Source organism: Hyaena hyaena, unplaced genomic scaffold (assembly GCF_003009895.1).
Source record: "Hyaena hyaena isolate Hyena2069 unplaced genomic scaffold, ASM300989v1 scaffold_1385, whole genome shotgun sequence".
Lineage (NCBI taxonomy): Eukaryota > Metazoa > Chordata > Mammalia > Carnivora > Hyaenidae > Hyaena > Hyaena hyaena.
The window spans coordinates 142,329-159,685 of record NW_024082011.1 but is presented as its reverse complement, the minus strand read 5'-3'; the positions used below and the strand labels follow the sequence as shown (position 1 = coordinate 159,685).

Here is a 17,357-nt window from a genome sequence, read left to right as displayed (position 1 = left end):
TTGCTCGTCTTGCAGAACACTTGCAGAAGAAGTTACTCACAATCTAAGGTTTTACTGTACTCATGTACAGATCCAACAAAATGTACACACGACCTGTATGAGGAAAACTAAAACTCTGATGAAAGAAATCAAGGAACTAAATAAATGGGTAGATATTTCACATTCAGGGATAGGAAGACTAAATATTATCAAAATGTCAACCCTTCTCAGCTGAAATTCAGTGCAATCTCAACTGAAAGCCCAGCAAGTAATTTTGTGGATACTGACCAACTAATTGTAAAGCCTTATATTGCAGAGGCAAAAGATCACAGAATAGCCAATGCAAAATTGAAGAAGAACAAAGCTGGAGTACTCATGCTAGCTGCCTTTAAGACTTACTATAAAGCTACATTCATCAAGACAGTGTGGTACTGGCAAAAGAATAAACAAACAGATTAAGAGAACCCCGACACACCTATAGAGTCAACTGATCTCTGACAAAAGAACAAAGGCAATACAAGGGAGAAAAGCTTTTCCAACAGACGTGCTGGAATAACTGGACATCTACAAGCAAAAAAAAAAAAAGAAGTAGATACTTCATACTCTTTATAAAAGTAAACTCAAAATGGATCAGACTTAAATGTAAAACACAAAACAATAAAAATCCTAGAACACAGCAGACTTTTTAGCTGTAACACCAAAAGCACAATCCACTCAAAGAAATGATAAGCTGGACTTGATTAGAATTAATAACTTCTGCTCTGTGAAAGCCACTGTCAGGAGAATGAGAAAACAGGCCATAGACTGGGAGAAAACATTTGCAAAGACCGAGCTGGTAAAGGACTGTCAAAGAACTCTTAAAACTCAACAACAACAACAAAAAACCCAATTTAAAGTTGGGCAAAATATACAAAGAACTCTTAAAACTCAACAACAAAAAAACCCCCAATTTAAAGTTGGGCAAAAGAGGGGCACATAGGTGGCTCTGTTAGTAAAACATCCAACTTCGCCTCAGGTCATGATATCATGGTTCATGAATTCGAACCCCATATTGGGCTCTGTGCTGACAGTGAAGAGCCCACTTCAGATTCTGTCTCCCTCTGTCTCTGCCTCTCCCTGACTCATGGTCTCTCTTTCTGTCAAAAATGAACAAACATTAAAAAAAATTTTTAATGGGCAAAAGATATGGACACCTTACCAAAGTAAATATGCAGATAGTATATAAGTATATGAAAAGATGCTCTTAATCGTAGGTCATCAGGGAAATGAAAATTAGTAACAGTAACAAAGAGATACCACTACACATACTATTAAGAATGGTCAAAATCCAGAACACTGACAACATCAAATGCTAGAAAGGATGTGGAGCAATAGGATGTCTCAGTCATTGCTAGTGGGAATGCAAACTGATATAGACATTTTGGAAGAGTTTAGCAGTTTCTTATTAAACTAAACATATTCTTACCATATGATCCAGCAATTGCACTCCCTGGCATTTACCCAAAGGAGTTGAAAACTTACATCCACACAAAAACCTGCACATGGATGTTTATAGCAGCTTTATTCATAACTGCCAAAACCTCGAACAACAAAGATGTCCTTCAGTAGATGAATGGATAAACTGTAGTACATCCAGACAATGGAATATTATTTAGCACTAAAAAGAAATGAACTATCAAGCCATGAAAAGACATGGAGGAACTTAAATGCATATTATTAAGTGAAAGAAGCCAATCTTTAAGGCTACATACATACTACAGGATTCCAACTATGTGACATTCTGGAAAAGGCAAAACTATGGAGACAGTAAAAAGATCACTGATTGCCAGAGGGAAGGAGGATGAACTGGCAGAGCACTGAGGTCTTTTGGAGCGGTGAAAATACTCTCTATGACTTACAATAGTGTATACATGCCATTATATATTTGTCCGGATCCATAAAATGTACAACACCAACAGTGAACCCTAAAGTAAAGTATGAACTTTTGGGTGATCATGTGTCACTGCAGGTTCATCAACTGTAATAAATACACCAATCTGGTAGAGGATGTGAGTGGGTGGAGGGAGTCATGCACTATACTTTGTCAAATCTGCTGTGAACCTATTGCTCTAAAAAAGAAAGTCATTTTAAAAAACACAAAAAACTAGGGGCACCTGGGTGGCTTAGTCGGTTGAGCGTCCGACTTTCGCTTAGGTCATGATCTCGCAGTTCGTGGGTTCGAGCCCCATGCCAGGCTCTGTGCTGACTGCCGGCTCAGAGCCTCTCTCCCCCCTAGAAATTAAGAAAAAAACAAAACAAAACAAAAAAAAACCCCACAAAAAACTAGATCAGTGGCTGCCAGGGGCTGGAAGTCAGGGAAGGATTTGCCTAAAAAACGTGCATGGAGAAGTTTTTTGGGGGTGATAAAGCTCGTGGTGGTGGTTACATAACTGTATTTATTTTAAAAAGTGTACACCAATAAAGTGAGTTTTTCTATATACTTTTTTATTTTACTGTAAATTATACCTTAATTTTTTAAATGTTTGTTTATTTTTGAGAGAGAGAGAGAGAGAGAGAGAGAGAGAGAGAGAGAGCGAGCGAGCACGAGTAGGGCAGGGCCAGAGAGAGAGGGAGACACAGGATCTGAAGCAGGCTCCAGGCTCTGAGCTGTTAGCACTGAGCCCGATGCGAGGCTCGAACTCATGAACCTCAAGATCATGACCTGAGCTGAAGTCAGACACCTAACCCACTGAGCCACCCAGGCTCCCCAGTTATACCTTAACTTTTAAAGAGTTTTAAAAATGACTCAAGAGACAAATTAAATCTCTGAAAAAACACAAAGGAATTGGCATAAAAAATATTATCCAAACTATCCTGAAATGGAATTCTTTCAAAATAATGTGTAATTTGAAAATTTTTTTCTTTATATACTATACCTAGAATATCAAGATAGAACAACCAACACCAAGATATATTCCAGTAAAATTACAGCTAATAAACAAAAAACCCTTCGGGCATCTAGGCAAAAAGAACACCTAATAAGGGAAAGAAAAATTATACTAGCATAAAGACTATAGCAAAACTGAAGCAACATACATAAGGTATTTAAGGAAAGAATATGAGCCACCAATTTTACATTCAGCCAAACTGACTTTCAAATATAAAGGACACAAATTGTTACCAACATTCAAGAAACTCAGAGAACACTGCTCCCATGAGCCCTTTCTAAGGAAACATCTACAGAACAGACTTCCTGAAAACCAAAATGAGTACAGATAACTGGTGGGAGGCACTGAATATATACTTACACCTACAAAACAAAGTCTAAATGGGGAGTTATGCAGGTTAAATGGAAAGGCTGATAGTATGAAAGGACTATGTACTCTGACAGTATAGATAGAGGACAACTATTTAATGCGAGTAAGGTGGGGAATGGGGATAATATTCCAAGCAGTTTTACCTGCTTTCAGGACTCATATCAGTGGCAGTATTTTTAGTACAGTTATTCTGAGACTGCAATGTAATATGGGATAAACCAAGTAAGTAATTACAGGATATTCAAATTCCATCATCCCACGTCCATGAGAACTAGGACACTCAGTATTAAAGGAGATACACATGTAATTACAGAAAAGGTTAACTAAAATCCCTGTTATTCTGAATCTGAATCAAAAGTCTCAATATATTTTTACAAAACATTTTAACTGAAAATATACAAATGTATTTTACATATTTTAAAACATTTTATAAGTGTGTATATATCATATAGTTATATATCTTTCAATCATAACGTGTATGACTATACATATATGATACATACAGTCTTATTTCACAGCTCTTTTCAATAAAAAGACCTAGCTAGAGACAATGACCAACCAAATAGCAACAAGCATCCCTAGCAACAGATATTTTGGTCTTGAAATTTCGTTTCCAACTTAAAAAAAAAACCCACACATTTTAGAAAAAGTTATAAATTTAAGGTTTGAGGCAGGAAATACACAAGATGAGTCAAAAAAATCTTGTTCTTTCAGGAACAAGGAAAGAAAAACTTTCCAAGCAAGGAAACTACCAAAGACAGTTAGGGTTGTATCAAAAACTCAAAAATACTTTAAGAAGTTCTCCCATTAGCTAACAGGGCAATTTAAGCATCAAAATAAAATGAATCACAGCCCACAACATACATTTGAAACTCAAATGTTTAGATATAGTAGTTAATAATGACACTTAAAAAAAACCTAATTAGTTACCCTCAAAGGATGACAGTTTATCTTGAAAACTGATAAATAAAAGGAAAGAAGCTTTCTTTTCTAATCAATCAGTAAGTGAAGGAAAGCACGTCTTGTAGATGTAGCTCACTTAATGAAAAAGATGACAGAATTAGAGTATCACTATTTTGCTTAGATACACATAATTTACTATTAAAACTATAAAGAAACAAAGGAAGTGATTAAAAGAAAATAATGGTTACTTTTGAGAGCAGAGGTGGTTATGATTAGCTGTGGCAATGGAAGGGGCTCTGGGTTAGGTGAGAAAGTTCTAATTCTTGACCTGGAGAGTGGTAATGATTACAAGGTTTTTGGGCTTATAATAATTAATAGATTTGTCTGCGTTGTTTTCTTTACCGGTCTTTCATTTTATAATTTAAAAAAAGGTTTTCTTTAATAAGTAATGATGAATAGCTATTTGGCTTATGTGGTTACCACCAAATGGCAAAAGGAACTCACAACCATCCTCCTGGAACCAGAGGAGTATATGAGAGAACTGTGGCTCCAGGATTCAATGACCTCAGGTCCCTAGAACTCTGTGTCACAGAATCTTAAGAAACTGGTGCTAAAGCATAAACATGAACTATCTTTGCATGAACTAAATTCAGCCTTGACAACTTCTACGCATAGGAGCTTATGTACTCAACACTGGCTAAGACAAAAGGTGACCTTTCTGATACTGGCTTTATTTCAAGATCCTGTTCCACAGACCAATTTCAAACAACAGTTTATCCTCCATGATATTTGGTATATCAAGATAAGACTATTAAGAAAGTTACTTCGGAGGAATCCCTTCTTCCTTTCTATCTTGTATACAGATTTCTTACCAAGACTCAGAGCAAGCAGAAAACAGTGATTCAAAATTGCCAAGTAGTTCCCAACATAAGGTAGAGGGAGGCAAGAGTGAGGTAGTGGGAGGAAAGAGTGGAGGAGAATCCTCTTAACCTCAGAGATATAGTATCACTGACCACTTTTTAGCTTATCCTGGTATTGTAAGAAAATGAAAACTTCCCTACATGCAAAGGACTTGTAATTCAAAAACCACTAATACAGGCTAAAAAAAAAAAAAAAGAGAGAGAAATACAGTTAAATACCAATCCTAAGGAAATTAAAAGGAAAAAGCAAGAAATGGGTGACTGCCTGAGCTTTGAAGGTAACTGGCAAATCAGACAGCATCTTTCCCTTTGGGCTTGCCTGATGCAGAAAGCCAAATTTGACAGGAGAAGGAGAAATTTTACTCTCTACCGCACCTACTCTATGAAACTGAACTCCCCTTACATACCATGAGCACTTTAAAAACCGAGAGAGGGAAGCCAAGAGAGACTCATGAGGATACCCAGGGAGAGTGTTTAGGTTTACGGAATAGGTTCACCAGAAATTTTGAGCTGACAAGGAAAGAATACTGCTATCAATACTTCCTTTTTTGCCTCATGCAAATACTTTTCTACCTAGTCTTGGCCAATTATATTTTGTCTATTAGTTCCTTACACTGATGCATTCCATTCTTCTCACTCCCGAATATGCCATAAGCTTCAGAATGCAGGGACTGTGTTTTTTTCCATCCTATGTATCTTCCATATACCTAGTATAGCACCTGGCAAGACATTTTACACACAGCATATGCTCAGTATGTTTGCTGCATTAAATTTAAAAAAAAAAAAAAAAATCAAGAACAGTCAGGAAAAGAGGAGAAAACTTATTATTTCATAAGGCAAAAATCAAGACAGATTGGGAAAAAATTATGAGGAGACCTATTAAGCCAATATGAACACAAAACCTCTTTAGCACTGGCTGCCTTGAGAATAATATCCCTTTACCACCTTTGAAGTATTAAAAAAGAGACTGCAGGCCCCCTGGCAGGGATGATGGGGATATCTCTGTGGCTCTGGTTCTAGCGGCTCCCCTATTTCTTTGACTGGGTCTAGAGTGCATTAAGGTAGAAGGGAAGTTTGAGATTTGCTTTAAATTCTTTAAAGACTTTGTGTTTCTGAATAAGGCTGTCCTTGGAGACTCAGACTGAAAAGCAAATGAAAACAATAAGGAGAAACAAATCTATTGCATTATCTATTCCAGAACAGGCATTTCCCACCCCACTGGAAATCTGTAATTTGATAATACAAAAGCTCAAAACTACTTTATCAGGGAATTAAGTATCAGAACAGTATTAAGCTCTAGGCAGTTCATGTGTTATTTTCATTTCATCCTTGTTATTATTTCCATTTTTTAAAAGGACACTGACACTGGGGCGCCTGGGTGGCTCAGTCGGTTGAGCGTCCGACTTCGGCTCAGGTCATGATCTCACGGTACATGGGTTCGAGCCCTGCGTCGGGCTCTGTGCTGACAGCTAGCTCAGAGCCTGGAGCCTGTTTCAGATTCTGTAACTCCCTCTCTCTCTGACCCTCCCCTGCTCACGCTGTCTCTATCTCTCTCTCAAAAATAAATAAAACATTAAAAAAATTAAAAAAAAAAAAGGACACTGACACTGAAATAATCAACAAATGGGTTTTGAACTTTGACCAAAACTATGTTCTCTCCACTGAACCTTCCCGCTTCTAAGATAATTAGCACTGGTTAAATACAACATTGCCTCTTTTGTGTATTGGCATTAGAAAGCTTAATTTTCTACTATCTTGATTTCCAAACCATTAAATTTATGTATGCACATCTTACCACTTATTTCAAGCTCTGCCCAATGTGATTTCTTTCCATTTGCTGCTTCTTCAGAGGACATAATTGTGTACATCCTCCTAGGGTCAGGAGGCTCGTATTTTTCTTTGGGCATGCCTGTTGAAGTACAAAAAAAAAGCAATCAGTATTCTGAAGAACCAATTAACTGAAAATAAGCAACATCTTTTTAAAAGTAAGCATCCATATTATGATCTCTAAATACCACTTCCCACTAAAAAGAACCAGACGCTTTTTGGAGAAACAGAACTGCAGATCCAGGATCAGAAATATATAAAACAAGGCTGGATGCTAACAAAGATGCTGTGACTGTGGAAGATGGCAGACAGCTTGGAGAAGCTCTCAGTGGCCACAGTTAAGATAACATGAACATCAAAATAATAGCTATGAGACATTATAAACTGCATGAACTCAAAACTTCAATTAAAAAAAAAAAACTCAGTCATCTAAAAATTGGGAGAAGGGAAAGAATTAAGCATTTATCCTACATTTCTGGCTTAAACTAAATACATGAATGTTCTTAATAGAATTTCAGCTAATAAATGCAGAAAGAGTTTACATAATTAGAAATGTCACTATTTCACAACCCAAAATGAAGGGAAAAAAATGGATCAAGGTAATGACCATCAATGATTAATAAAAGCATTAGGTGAAAAAAGAATCCAGTGAAAAATTACAAATGGATATCTAGGCTATGAGACATCAACCCAACAGTCCATCTCATCATTAGGATGAGACTCATGTGCCAACACATTTTGCCCCTTCTTCAAAACATTGAAAATTTTTTAAAAAATGAATGTGAATCAAATCAAGCCCTTCTACTCCTGGTACCGGTTGACACAAAATGAAGAGGAGAGAGGAATATGTTAAAAATAACACATTCACGCCCGAAAAACAAACAACCCAGTGAAGAAATGGGCAGAAGACATGAACAGACACTTCTCCAAAGAGGACATCCAGATGGCCAACAGACACATGAAACGATGCTCAGCATCCCTCCTCATCAGGGAAATACAAATCAAAACCACACTGAGATACCACCTCACGCCAGTCAGAGTGGCTAAAATGAGCAAATCAGAGAACTCTAGATGCTGGCGAGGATGTGGAGAAACGGGCACCCTCCTACACTGTTGGTGGGAATGTAAACTGGTACAGCCCCTCTGGAAAACAGTGTGGAGGTTCCTCAGGAAACTAACAATAGAACTCCCCTAGGACCCAGCAATAGCACTGCTAGGAATTTACCCAAGGGATACAGAAATGCTGAGGCATAGGAGCACAGGTACCCCAATGTTCATAGCAGCACTCTCCACAATAGCTAAAACATGGAAAGAGCCTAAGTGTCCATCAACAGATGAATGGATCAAGAAGATGTGGTTTATCTATACCATGGAATACTACATGGCATGAGAAACAATGAAATCTGGCCATGTGTAGCAACATGGATGGACCTTGAGGGTGTTATGCTGAGCGAAATAAGTCAGGCAGAGAAGGACAAATATCATACGTTTGCACGTATAGGAGGATTAGGAGGAACTTGACGGAGGAACAAGGGGGAGAAGAAGGGCGGAAATGGTGGGGGAAAGGGAGAGAGGCAAACCATGAGAGACTCTTGAATGCTGACAAAAACTGAGGACTGATGGATGTGGGGGGACGGGGGGATGGGCATGGAGGAGGACACTTGTGGGGATGAGCACTGAGTGTTATGTGGAAACTAGTTTGACAATAAACTATTTGTAAAAAAAAAAAATAACACATTCAGGGCACCTGGATGGCTCACTTGGTTAAGCATCCAACCTCGGCTCAGGTCATGATCTTGTGGTTCTTGTATCTGAGCTCCACATAGGGCTCTGCACTGACAGCTCAGGAGCCTGCTTCAGATTGTGTCTCCTCCTCTCTGCCCCTCCCCTACTTGTACAGGCAAGCACTCTCTCAAGAGTAAACATTAAAAAAAAATAACAAAAGACTTAACAACATGAACATACTGAACACTACTGACTGTACACTTAAAAATGGTGAAGGCAGCAAACTTATATTTTAATCAAATTTAAAAATTTCTTAAAAATTAAGAAACTCCACAAAAATATGGCCAACCAGATACAGAATAAGGAAAATTCTACATGAGAAAGACCCAATTTCTCCAAAAATAAAGGATATGGAAAAAAAAGAGGAGAGGAAATTGACATGGATTATACAACTTACAAGGCACAGCAATCAAATGTGATACATACACCTTGTTTGGGTCCAATTTGAACAAACCAAGCATAAAAATTTTTGAGAATCAGATAGTAAGAACTAAATTTAAGTTGATGCTGAAAGACTACTGTTCATTTCACTTGTGGTTATTTCCTTAATTCTTATCTGTTATCAATACATTCTGAAATATTTAGGTGAAATGAAGTTTCACCCTTGCATACCCCCCCCCCCAACTCCTTGCCCAAGTCTCACTTCACCTTATTCGTTTGGATGAGCCCAAAGTCACTTCAGCCAACTCTCCACTTACTCTGGATACATATCCAGCTAAATACAGCCAGAGAAAAACCTACTACCATGTGAACTTAGAGTGAGCCACTCAGCAATCACCTACCTCAAATGGACTATTTATGCTGCCAGGAAATTATTTAAGTTTTCCTAGTCCCTTCTACGTTACTTTTGTCTTCAAATCTCTAACATGTACCCCTCAACCTTACCTTTCTTACTTCCATTTTCTCATTGAGACAGAAAACCACAAGAGGCCTTTCAATGATCTCCCACCCTCACCCATCTACACTCTCATTTAGTAGAACTGCCCACCCTCTGAACACTCAATCCTACCCCCATCATCTTGCCTATTCAAGGACATTACTTGGCAATTCTCTCCTACATCACTTTTCCCCTCTATAGATCTTTATCCTTAGTATACATATACATGGTATTATCTCCTCTATCTTAAAGTCCTGACCCCATTTCCCCCTCCAGTTACACTTTTTTCCCCTCATTCTCTTCACCAAAAAAAATCATCCTCCTGAGTTACATATACTCTCCGTCTCCTACTCCTTTTTTCCCAGTTAAAATCATTCAAATCAGTATATGCTTTTAACATTCCACCTAAAACTGCCAGGAAGAAACCAGTGACCTCACATTGCTGTATTCAATGGTTGTTTCTTAGACCTCCTTTTGCTTGTCCTATGATCAGTACTCAATACAGATGATCACTCCCTCGTAGACAGACCCATTCACTTGGCTTCCAGGATACCTCTTCTTTTGGTTTTCCTCTTAGTTCACTAGACTTAGTCTTTTGCTAGTTCTTCCTGCAGTCAGAATTAACTCCATTCTGCCAACAGAAGCCCGACGCCCAAAAACTTTTAAGAAATTTAACCAGCACTGTAAGGCTGGGAAGTAGCAGTCTGTCTTTGATTGCATCTGATTAAAAAGTTAAAGCTACTTTATAAGTGAAATAAGCCAATCACAAAAAGACAAATAATGCAGTCAAACTCACAGAGACAGAAAGTAGAGTGGCAGTTGCCAGGGCTAAGGAAGGGAAGTTACTGAATGGGTGCAGAGTTTCAGTTTACAAGAATTATGGAGATGGATGGGGTAATTGTTGTACAACATTATGAATGTATTTAATACTACTGAATGCTACACTTAAAAATGGTTAAGATGATAAATTTTATGTATATTTGCCACAATAAAAAAAGACTGGAAAAAAGTCAAAGCAACTTTCATTATACTATGCTGCCTCCCTAACTGATGGGAAGTAAAGCTGTTTTGAAACAGAAATGAGCTTTGACTGGGTAGTCAAAACATAGGAGGTAAATAATCCTTAAGAAGCTGCTTGAAAAAATGTAAATGAGAGACTAAGCATCTGCCCAAAAATCAGCACACTTATTTTTTTGCTTTGTTAAGTATTATTGATAAAACTGTTCTCTTAAATGTTAACTTCTTCAGAATACAAATACAATGTCTGAAGTTTTTAGGCTGTTACAACATACCTAACAGGGAGCTATACAGTCAGAAATTGTTCCTATTCCAGAAGACAATTTGGCAAAGCCAAGTGCCCTTCCTGAATGATATGAATGTTCTAGTAATAATCTTGAAAATATAAAATGTTGTGTAAGGCTACCAGAGCTTGATGAGAATAGCCCTTAAGATCACCCAAATGCCATGATTCTGACCAGACGCTGCTTAGAAAACAACCATCTGGAAGTGCCTGGGTGGCTCAATTGGTTGAGCATCCTATCAGCTCAGGTCATGATCTCTCGGTTCAAGAGTTTAAGCCCCACATCACGCTCTGTGCTGACAGCTCAGGGCCTGAAGCCTGCTTCAGATTCTGTCTCCCCCTCTCTCTGAGCCTCCCATGTTCATGCTCTGTCTCTCTCTCTCTCTCTCAAAAATAAATAAAACATTAAAAAAATTTTTAGAAAACAACCATCTGATCTTCAGTGGCTTTTCCAAATAAAATTCAACAATGATAAGAAATTGGCTCTCTCCAGCTAAGGTTAATATTTTGGTCCTATTAATCATCATTTGACTTCCTGGTGAAAGTTCAGAAGTCTGATTTACCAACTTCATGTGAGCTTAATTAGTTGAAGGTCCAGAGTTTGATCCCACTTCAGAGAATGGACAGAAGTGTCACTGAACTAGGAAATCTGAAAACTAGGCCCTGCACCTAGGGTCATTCAATCAGAAAATCATAATTTCTGCCTAGGTAGCCAACCACTCCCTTTCTTGATTTTTCATAATGTGGGACGGGTGGTCTTAAAACTTAAGGGACAGCTTACTGAAAGCAGTGAGGAGATCATCTTTATTTGCAAATCCCAGAGACTGAGGATGCGGGGGAGGGGTGGCACAGGGAGTATGACAGCACTGAAGTTGGCCAATCACTATACCGTACACCTGAAACTAATTTAACACTGTGTCAACTACAGTCAAATTGAAAAAAAAAAAAAAAAAAAGTAGCAAACTGGACAAACTCCAGAAGCAGCAAGACGAGCATATCTGCCCACTGAACACCTTTCCTTTTTTTTTTTTTTTTTTTTTTTAAGTCTGGCAAAGCTTAGCATTGGTAGGGAAAGGGATATAAGAATGCATACAATTTAGGATCTTTCCCAAGACTTTGAAATCAACAAGCAGATCTCTCCTCTAAATAATCTGCAGTGGCATACCTTATTTTTATCTAAAAAGACTAAACGGTTTCCAAAACAGACTTAAAAACTGCCAAGGATTACAAAAGAATTAGAAACAGGTCAGAGTCAGCAGGTATGTAGCACCTGACTAGTCAATTCCCTATCCAACCCAAAGCCAGACATCACTACTGACCCTGGTAGCATAAAATCCATCCCCATTCTGGATCTCAAAGAAAAGTTTTTCATTATCTTAGAATTATTATTTACCTTAAAGAAACACAGGACAAATTTACCAACATAGAAAGATATGCTTTCATAATTAAACATTTTAAGAAATGGCCTCAAAATACAGAACTATAACCATCGTGGGAAAGTTGGCACTGCAAAGCAGAGTTACAAACCATAACACAACTAATAAGATTATCCTGGAGTGTTTAAACTAAGAATGACCTAACTGCATACCACAAACTTAGAAAACCTGTGTCTAGACGGGGGGTGGGGGGGGTATGAATCTCCATATTCTCTACCCAACATTTCCAGAAATGATGTGGGGGAGGGGGGATATGGTGCGGAGGGGAGGCTGGGACAGGAATCACAGGGAGGGGTTATAAGGGAATTATCAGAATCTAAACTAGAGAGAAGAAAAGAAGAACACCTAATGAAGCAGACTGGAATGAAGATACAAAAGTCCTTGCAAAAAGTTATGCCCCATCCCCACAGCCCCAAACAGATTCATAGCTCCCTAATTAAAACCCTTACATTAAATCTATTTTAACCATCCTCTGGTTAGGAGTGGAAAGACACAGCCACTAGAGACAGGAAACAGAAAGAAAAGGATAGGAACACCTCTGGTCTTATTTTCTGTCAGGAACCAAATTTCTGCTCAATGAAAACTGAGGACAATCAGATATCTGAATGCTCCCCATGGGAATGAAAATGTAATTACAAAAACCAACTGGGAGCTGAAATCCACTAATCATAACTACCCACAGCCAACAGGTATGCCACAGCCTTCCTCTCCCTCATCTTCAAAGTCAGTCTGAGGGGAAACCAACAGAAGTGCCTAAGTACCTATCCATACCATATCTGTATAAAATGCAAAGAAAAGAGTGGTCAACGTCAAACACAAGTTAAGTAGAATACACACAGAACAATGATTATACAAAATCACTAATACAAAAGAAAAAAGAAATATTCCACAAGAAAAATTGTTTCTTGTGCTTAAAGAAGTCATTCATAAACAAAAACTACAAATAAAAAAGTCAACTGTGGGACCAACACAAAGGGAGATAAAGAGCGGAGACCTAATGGGAAAAAGTATTTGAATATTAGCATCTCTAGAACAAAACTGAGGCAAAAAAGGAAAGTCACAGCCAACAACACAATTTCTACTAAAACAAAACAGGCAAAAATTAAACACTCTTTTTTATGGAAAAACAAAAGAGATGATTAACATAATATCTAAGAGAGTAACTGAGTAATGCTGTAACTCAGTAAACCTACACTTTGGTATTTACCAAAGCGGAAAAAACCTGTATTTCCACAAAAGTACATTTATATAAGTGTGCATAAGAGCTTTATTCATAAATGCCCAAAACTGAAAATCCAAACATCCACTGACAATGAAAGGATAATCAAATTGTGGTATATCCATATAAATATTACTCAGCAATAAAAAAAGAATAAGTTGGTTGCGTATATATTGGTATGCGTATCAATACGTATTACACTGAATGAAAAAGACCCAAAAGAGATTCCATTTACATGAATTTGTAGTGGTAACAATGGCTGCCCTACTGGGAAATGATGAAAATACCCAATATCTTAAATGAGGTGTGATTTATATTGGTATATATATTTATCAAAACTCTAACTGTACATTTAAGGCCTATACATTTCACTTTACATAAACTTTACCTTAACTAAAAAACTTTGTCCTCAAACACTTGGTCAAATGTGAAGACAAATAAAAGGACATTTTCAGACAAGCAATTACTAACATACAACCCATGTACTTTTCTAAATTACTCATTATAGCATTATGACAAAAAATGCAAACAACTTGAGTGGCCATCAACAAGAACGTACAGTTAAATGAGTCACTCTATGGGGCGCCTGGTCAGCTCAGTCGGTTGAGCATCTGACTTCGCCTCAGGTCATCTCTTCTTGGTTCATGGTCAGCCCCACATCAGGCTCTGTGCTGACAGCTCAGAGCCTGGAGGCTGCTTCAGATTCTGTGTCCCTCTCTCTCTGCCCTCCCTCTGCTCCCACTGTCTCTCTCAAAAATAAATAATCATTTAAAAAAAATTTAAAGATAAATAAATGAGTCACTCTACAGCCACACCAGGGGAAATCACACAGCTGTGGAAAGAATGATGAGAATTATTGGCGTTACATTGATTTATTTACTTCATATTTTAGGATTAAGCAAAGAAGGACTTATGTCAATGTTAGGAACCAAGATTTTTAGGCTAAGAAAGCATTTATAAATCAAGTGAAAACACCAAAACCAAAACTGACTTGAGAATTATAATAAACTAATGACTTTAAAACTGTTTCTAACTATGAGTTGGAGTGTTCCAGAAGCAATGCTATCTCTGGAATAACAGCACCCCTCATCCTCCGTTTTGATCTCTAATACTAAGAAAGCAAAATTCTTTGTAAAATGGACAATTACAAGTCTGGGGCAGGAAATATAAAAAATGTATTAAACCTGAGAGATCCTTTAGTGCCAAAAACCTAAGTTAACAGGACACAGGAGCCAGTTAGAAGGGGTCCTCACTGGCCAAAACTGGACAACTTGAGCAAAAAGAATCATAAGTATAATGGAATGAAATACACTGAATCAAAAAAGATGTGTAGATAACACGATTACCTGTGCTGCAGAAAACAGAGCTGGCAGCGCTATAAAAGGCTGATTAGCAGCAGAGGAAACTACTGCAGTAATCAAGGCAAGAAGCAAGAAAGGGGAGGGGGAGGAAAGGGAGTGCCACAGGTACAAGTGAGCCACCATTTGAGACAGCTTTTAAACTAAGAAAACTGGTACCAAAGAGAAAAGATTTAGGTGTTTAACTTTTCATCAGGTACTGCATTTCAGAGTTAACCAGTTTCAGCTGGAGAACAGTCCTACTTTACAATGACAGCTAACAAATGAAGAATGAATTTTTTTAAAAAAGCAGTATCATTTTATAATTCCTTCTTTAGGCAAGGATTCTAAATCATGTTAAAACCATTAGATGAATCACTGGCACTGATGTAATGCTAAGGTAACACCATCGCCCAAACTGTTTTTGAATTACAAGGTAGAAAATGTTCAAGGGAGGAATAAAAGGTTATTAGCTTCTTCAATCTTCACATTACTGATGGGGGGAGAACCAGATACTGAGTGTCTTGATATGATGGAACACCAAGTACACATCAACAATGTTCATCTTGATGAAGAACTAGAGGAACTGGCCAGATGACACCTAAGAAGCAAAGTGAGAAGGCAGAAGCTTCTGCAGGATAACTGGTCTGCTGCCTTCAACAAGCTGATGCCAGGACTATTTTAGATTCTAAGAGAATTAAGGAATATATAATCAGATTCAATAAATGGTCCCTATGTAGGATCCACAAATCAGCAATAAAGGACATTTTTTGGGCAGAAGGAGAAACATTTACTACGTACTTCATATTTAAAATATGAATGAATAACAGGTGCCGGGGTGGCTCAGTCATTTGAGCTCTTGATTTCAGCTCAGGTCATGATCTCGCAGTTTGTGAGACACTCTGTGCTGACAGATTCTTGGGATTCTCTCTCTCTGCCCCTCCCCTGCTCATGCTCTCTCTCCAAATAATAAGAAAAAATTTGAATATTAATGAATAATTATGAAGCCATGTTACTTTGGCCATGTACAAAAATGTTTGTTAAAGGCACTCTGAAGTTGAATAATTTATTTTAATTATATTGGCCAGATCTTTTTTTAATGTTTATTATTTTTGAGAGAGACACAGAGCATAAGCAGGGGAGGGGCAGAGAGAGAAGGAGACACAGAATTTAAAGCAGGCTCCAGGCTCCGAGCTGTAAGCACAAAGCCCTATGTGGAGCTCAAACTCACGAACCGCAAGATCATGACCCGAGCCGAAGTTGGACACTTAACCAACTGAGCCACCCAGGCACCCCTTGGCCAGATCTTTTTCAAGGAAAATGAAATTGAGTTACATTCATCTTCAACTGACAAAAAATGCTAAATTTAACATCTCTCTTTTCCTTTTTACATTATCTCCTCCATTCTTTGTGTATTTCTTTCTCAAACATGGAGGAGGAAAAAAAAAAAAAGGACAGGGGCAGAGGAAAAGGAGGGAGGGAAGCAGAAAGAAATTCATGGGCAGAAAGATCCTTTTGACTGACTTATCAGGCCCCTGTCAGAGCTGCAAATTAGGGTATACAGTTGACACTTGAACAACAGTTGAAAATCCACATGTAACTTCTGACTCCCCCAAAACTTTACTAACAGCCTACTGTTGACGGTAAGCCTTACTGATATCATGTTACATGATAACATGGACATCTGATTAACACATATTTTCTATGTTATATATATTATATACTGTATTCTTTCAATAAAGCTAGAGGAAAGAAAATCATAAGGCAGAGAAAGTAGTTACAGAACTGTACTGTAAAAAAATCCACACATAAATGGACCTGTGCAGTTCAGACCTGTGTTAAGAGACAATTGTATTTGACATATGTATTTTTTTAACATTTATTTTTTTAGAGAGACAGAGAAAGAGAGAGAAAAAAAGCAGGGTAGGGGTAGAGACAGGGAGACACAGAATCCGAAGCAGGCTCCAGGCTCTGAGCAGTCAACACAGAACCTGACACAGGGCTCGAACTCACAAACCCTGAGATCATGACCTTAGCCAAAGTCGGACGCTTAACCAACTGAGCCACCCAGGCGTCCCAAGAGCCAATTGTATTTTAAGCTAATGACACTAACCTTGGTGCCAATTTATTTCTTCTAATACAATTTTTCACTAAATCAGACTGATTTTTAACTCTTCAGATTTCTAAACTTGTCTTCTCCATTTTCACTGCTATTGAAGCAAATTTAGACCCTCCTCATCTCTCAACTTCAAGTATTAAACAATCTTCTCTGTATCTACCTTCCAGATAGATGTCTGCTCATGTCACTCTTCTGCTTAAGAACCAAAGATGGCCCTTTCCACCTACCTACAGTCCAAATTTCAAATTCCTTTACTATCTAGACTTAGCCAACTATTTTCTCACTCTTTATCCACTTACACTCATGCTACCCTATAAAGTCCTAAATTGATTACAACATACCTACTGCTAAGGGGTAGT

The 17,357-nt window shown here is 37.9% G+C and overlaps 1 protein-coding gene across 4 annotated transcripts in view; it reads right to left on the bottom strand.

Annotated features, from left to right (window-relative positions):
* The window catches only part of CNOT6 (CCR4-NOT transcription complex subunit 6), a 79,486-nt gene that overhangs the window by 48,675 nt on the left and 13,454 nt on the right, over positions 1–17,357 (bottom strand). For all 4 annotated transcript variants that reach the window (XM_039223580.1, XM_039223577.1, XM_039223578.1 and 1 more), the window contains one exon: positions 6,894–7,007. In XM_039223580.1, the coding sequence (XP_039079511.1) occupies positions 6,894–7,005 (112 nt within the window). In that variant the 5' untranslated portion in view covers positions 7,006–7,007. The remainder of the gene's footprint in view (positions 1–6,893; positions 7,008–17,357) is intronic.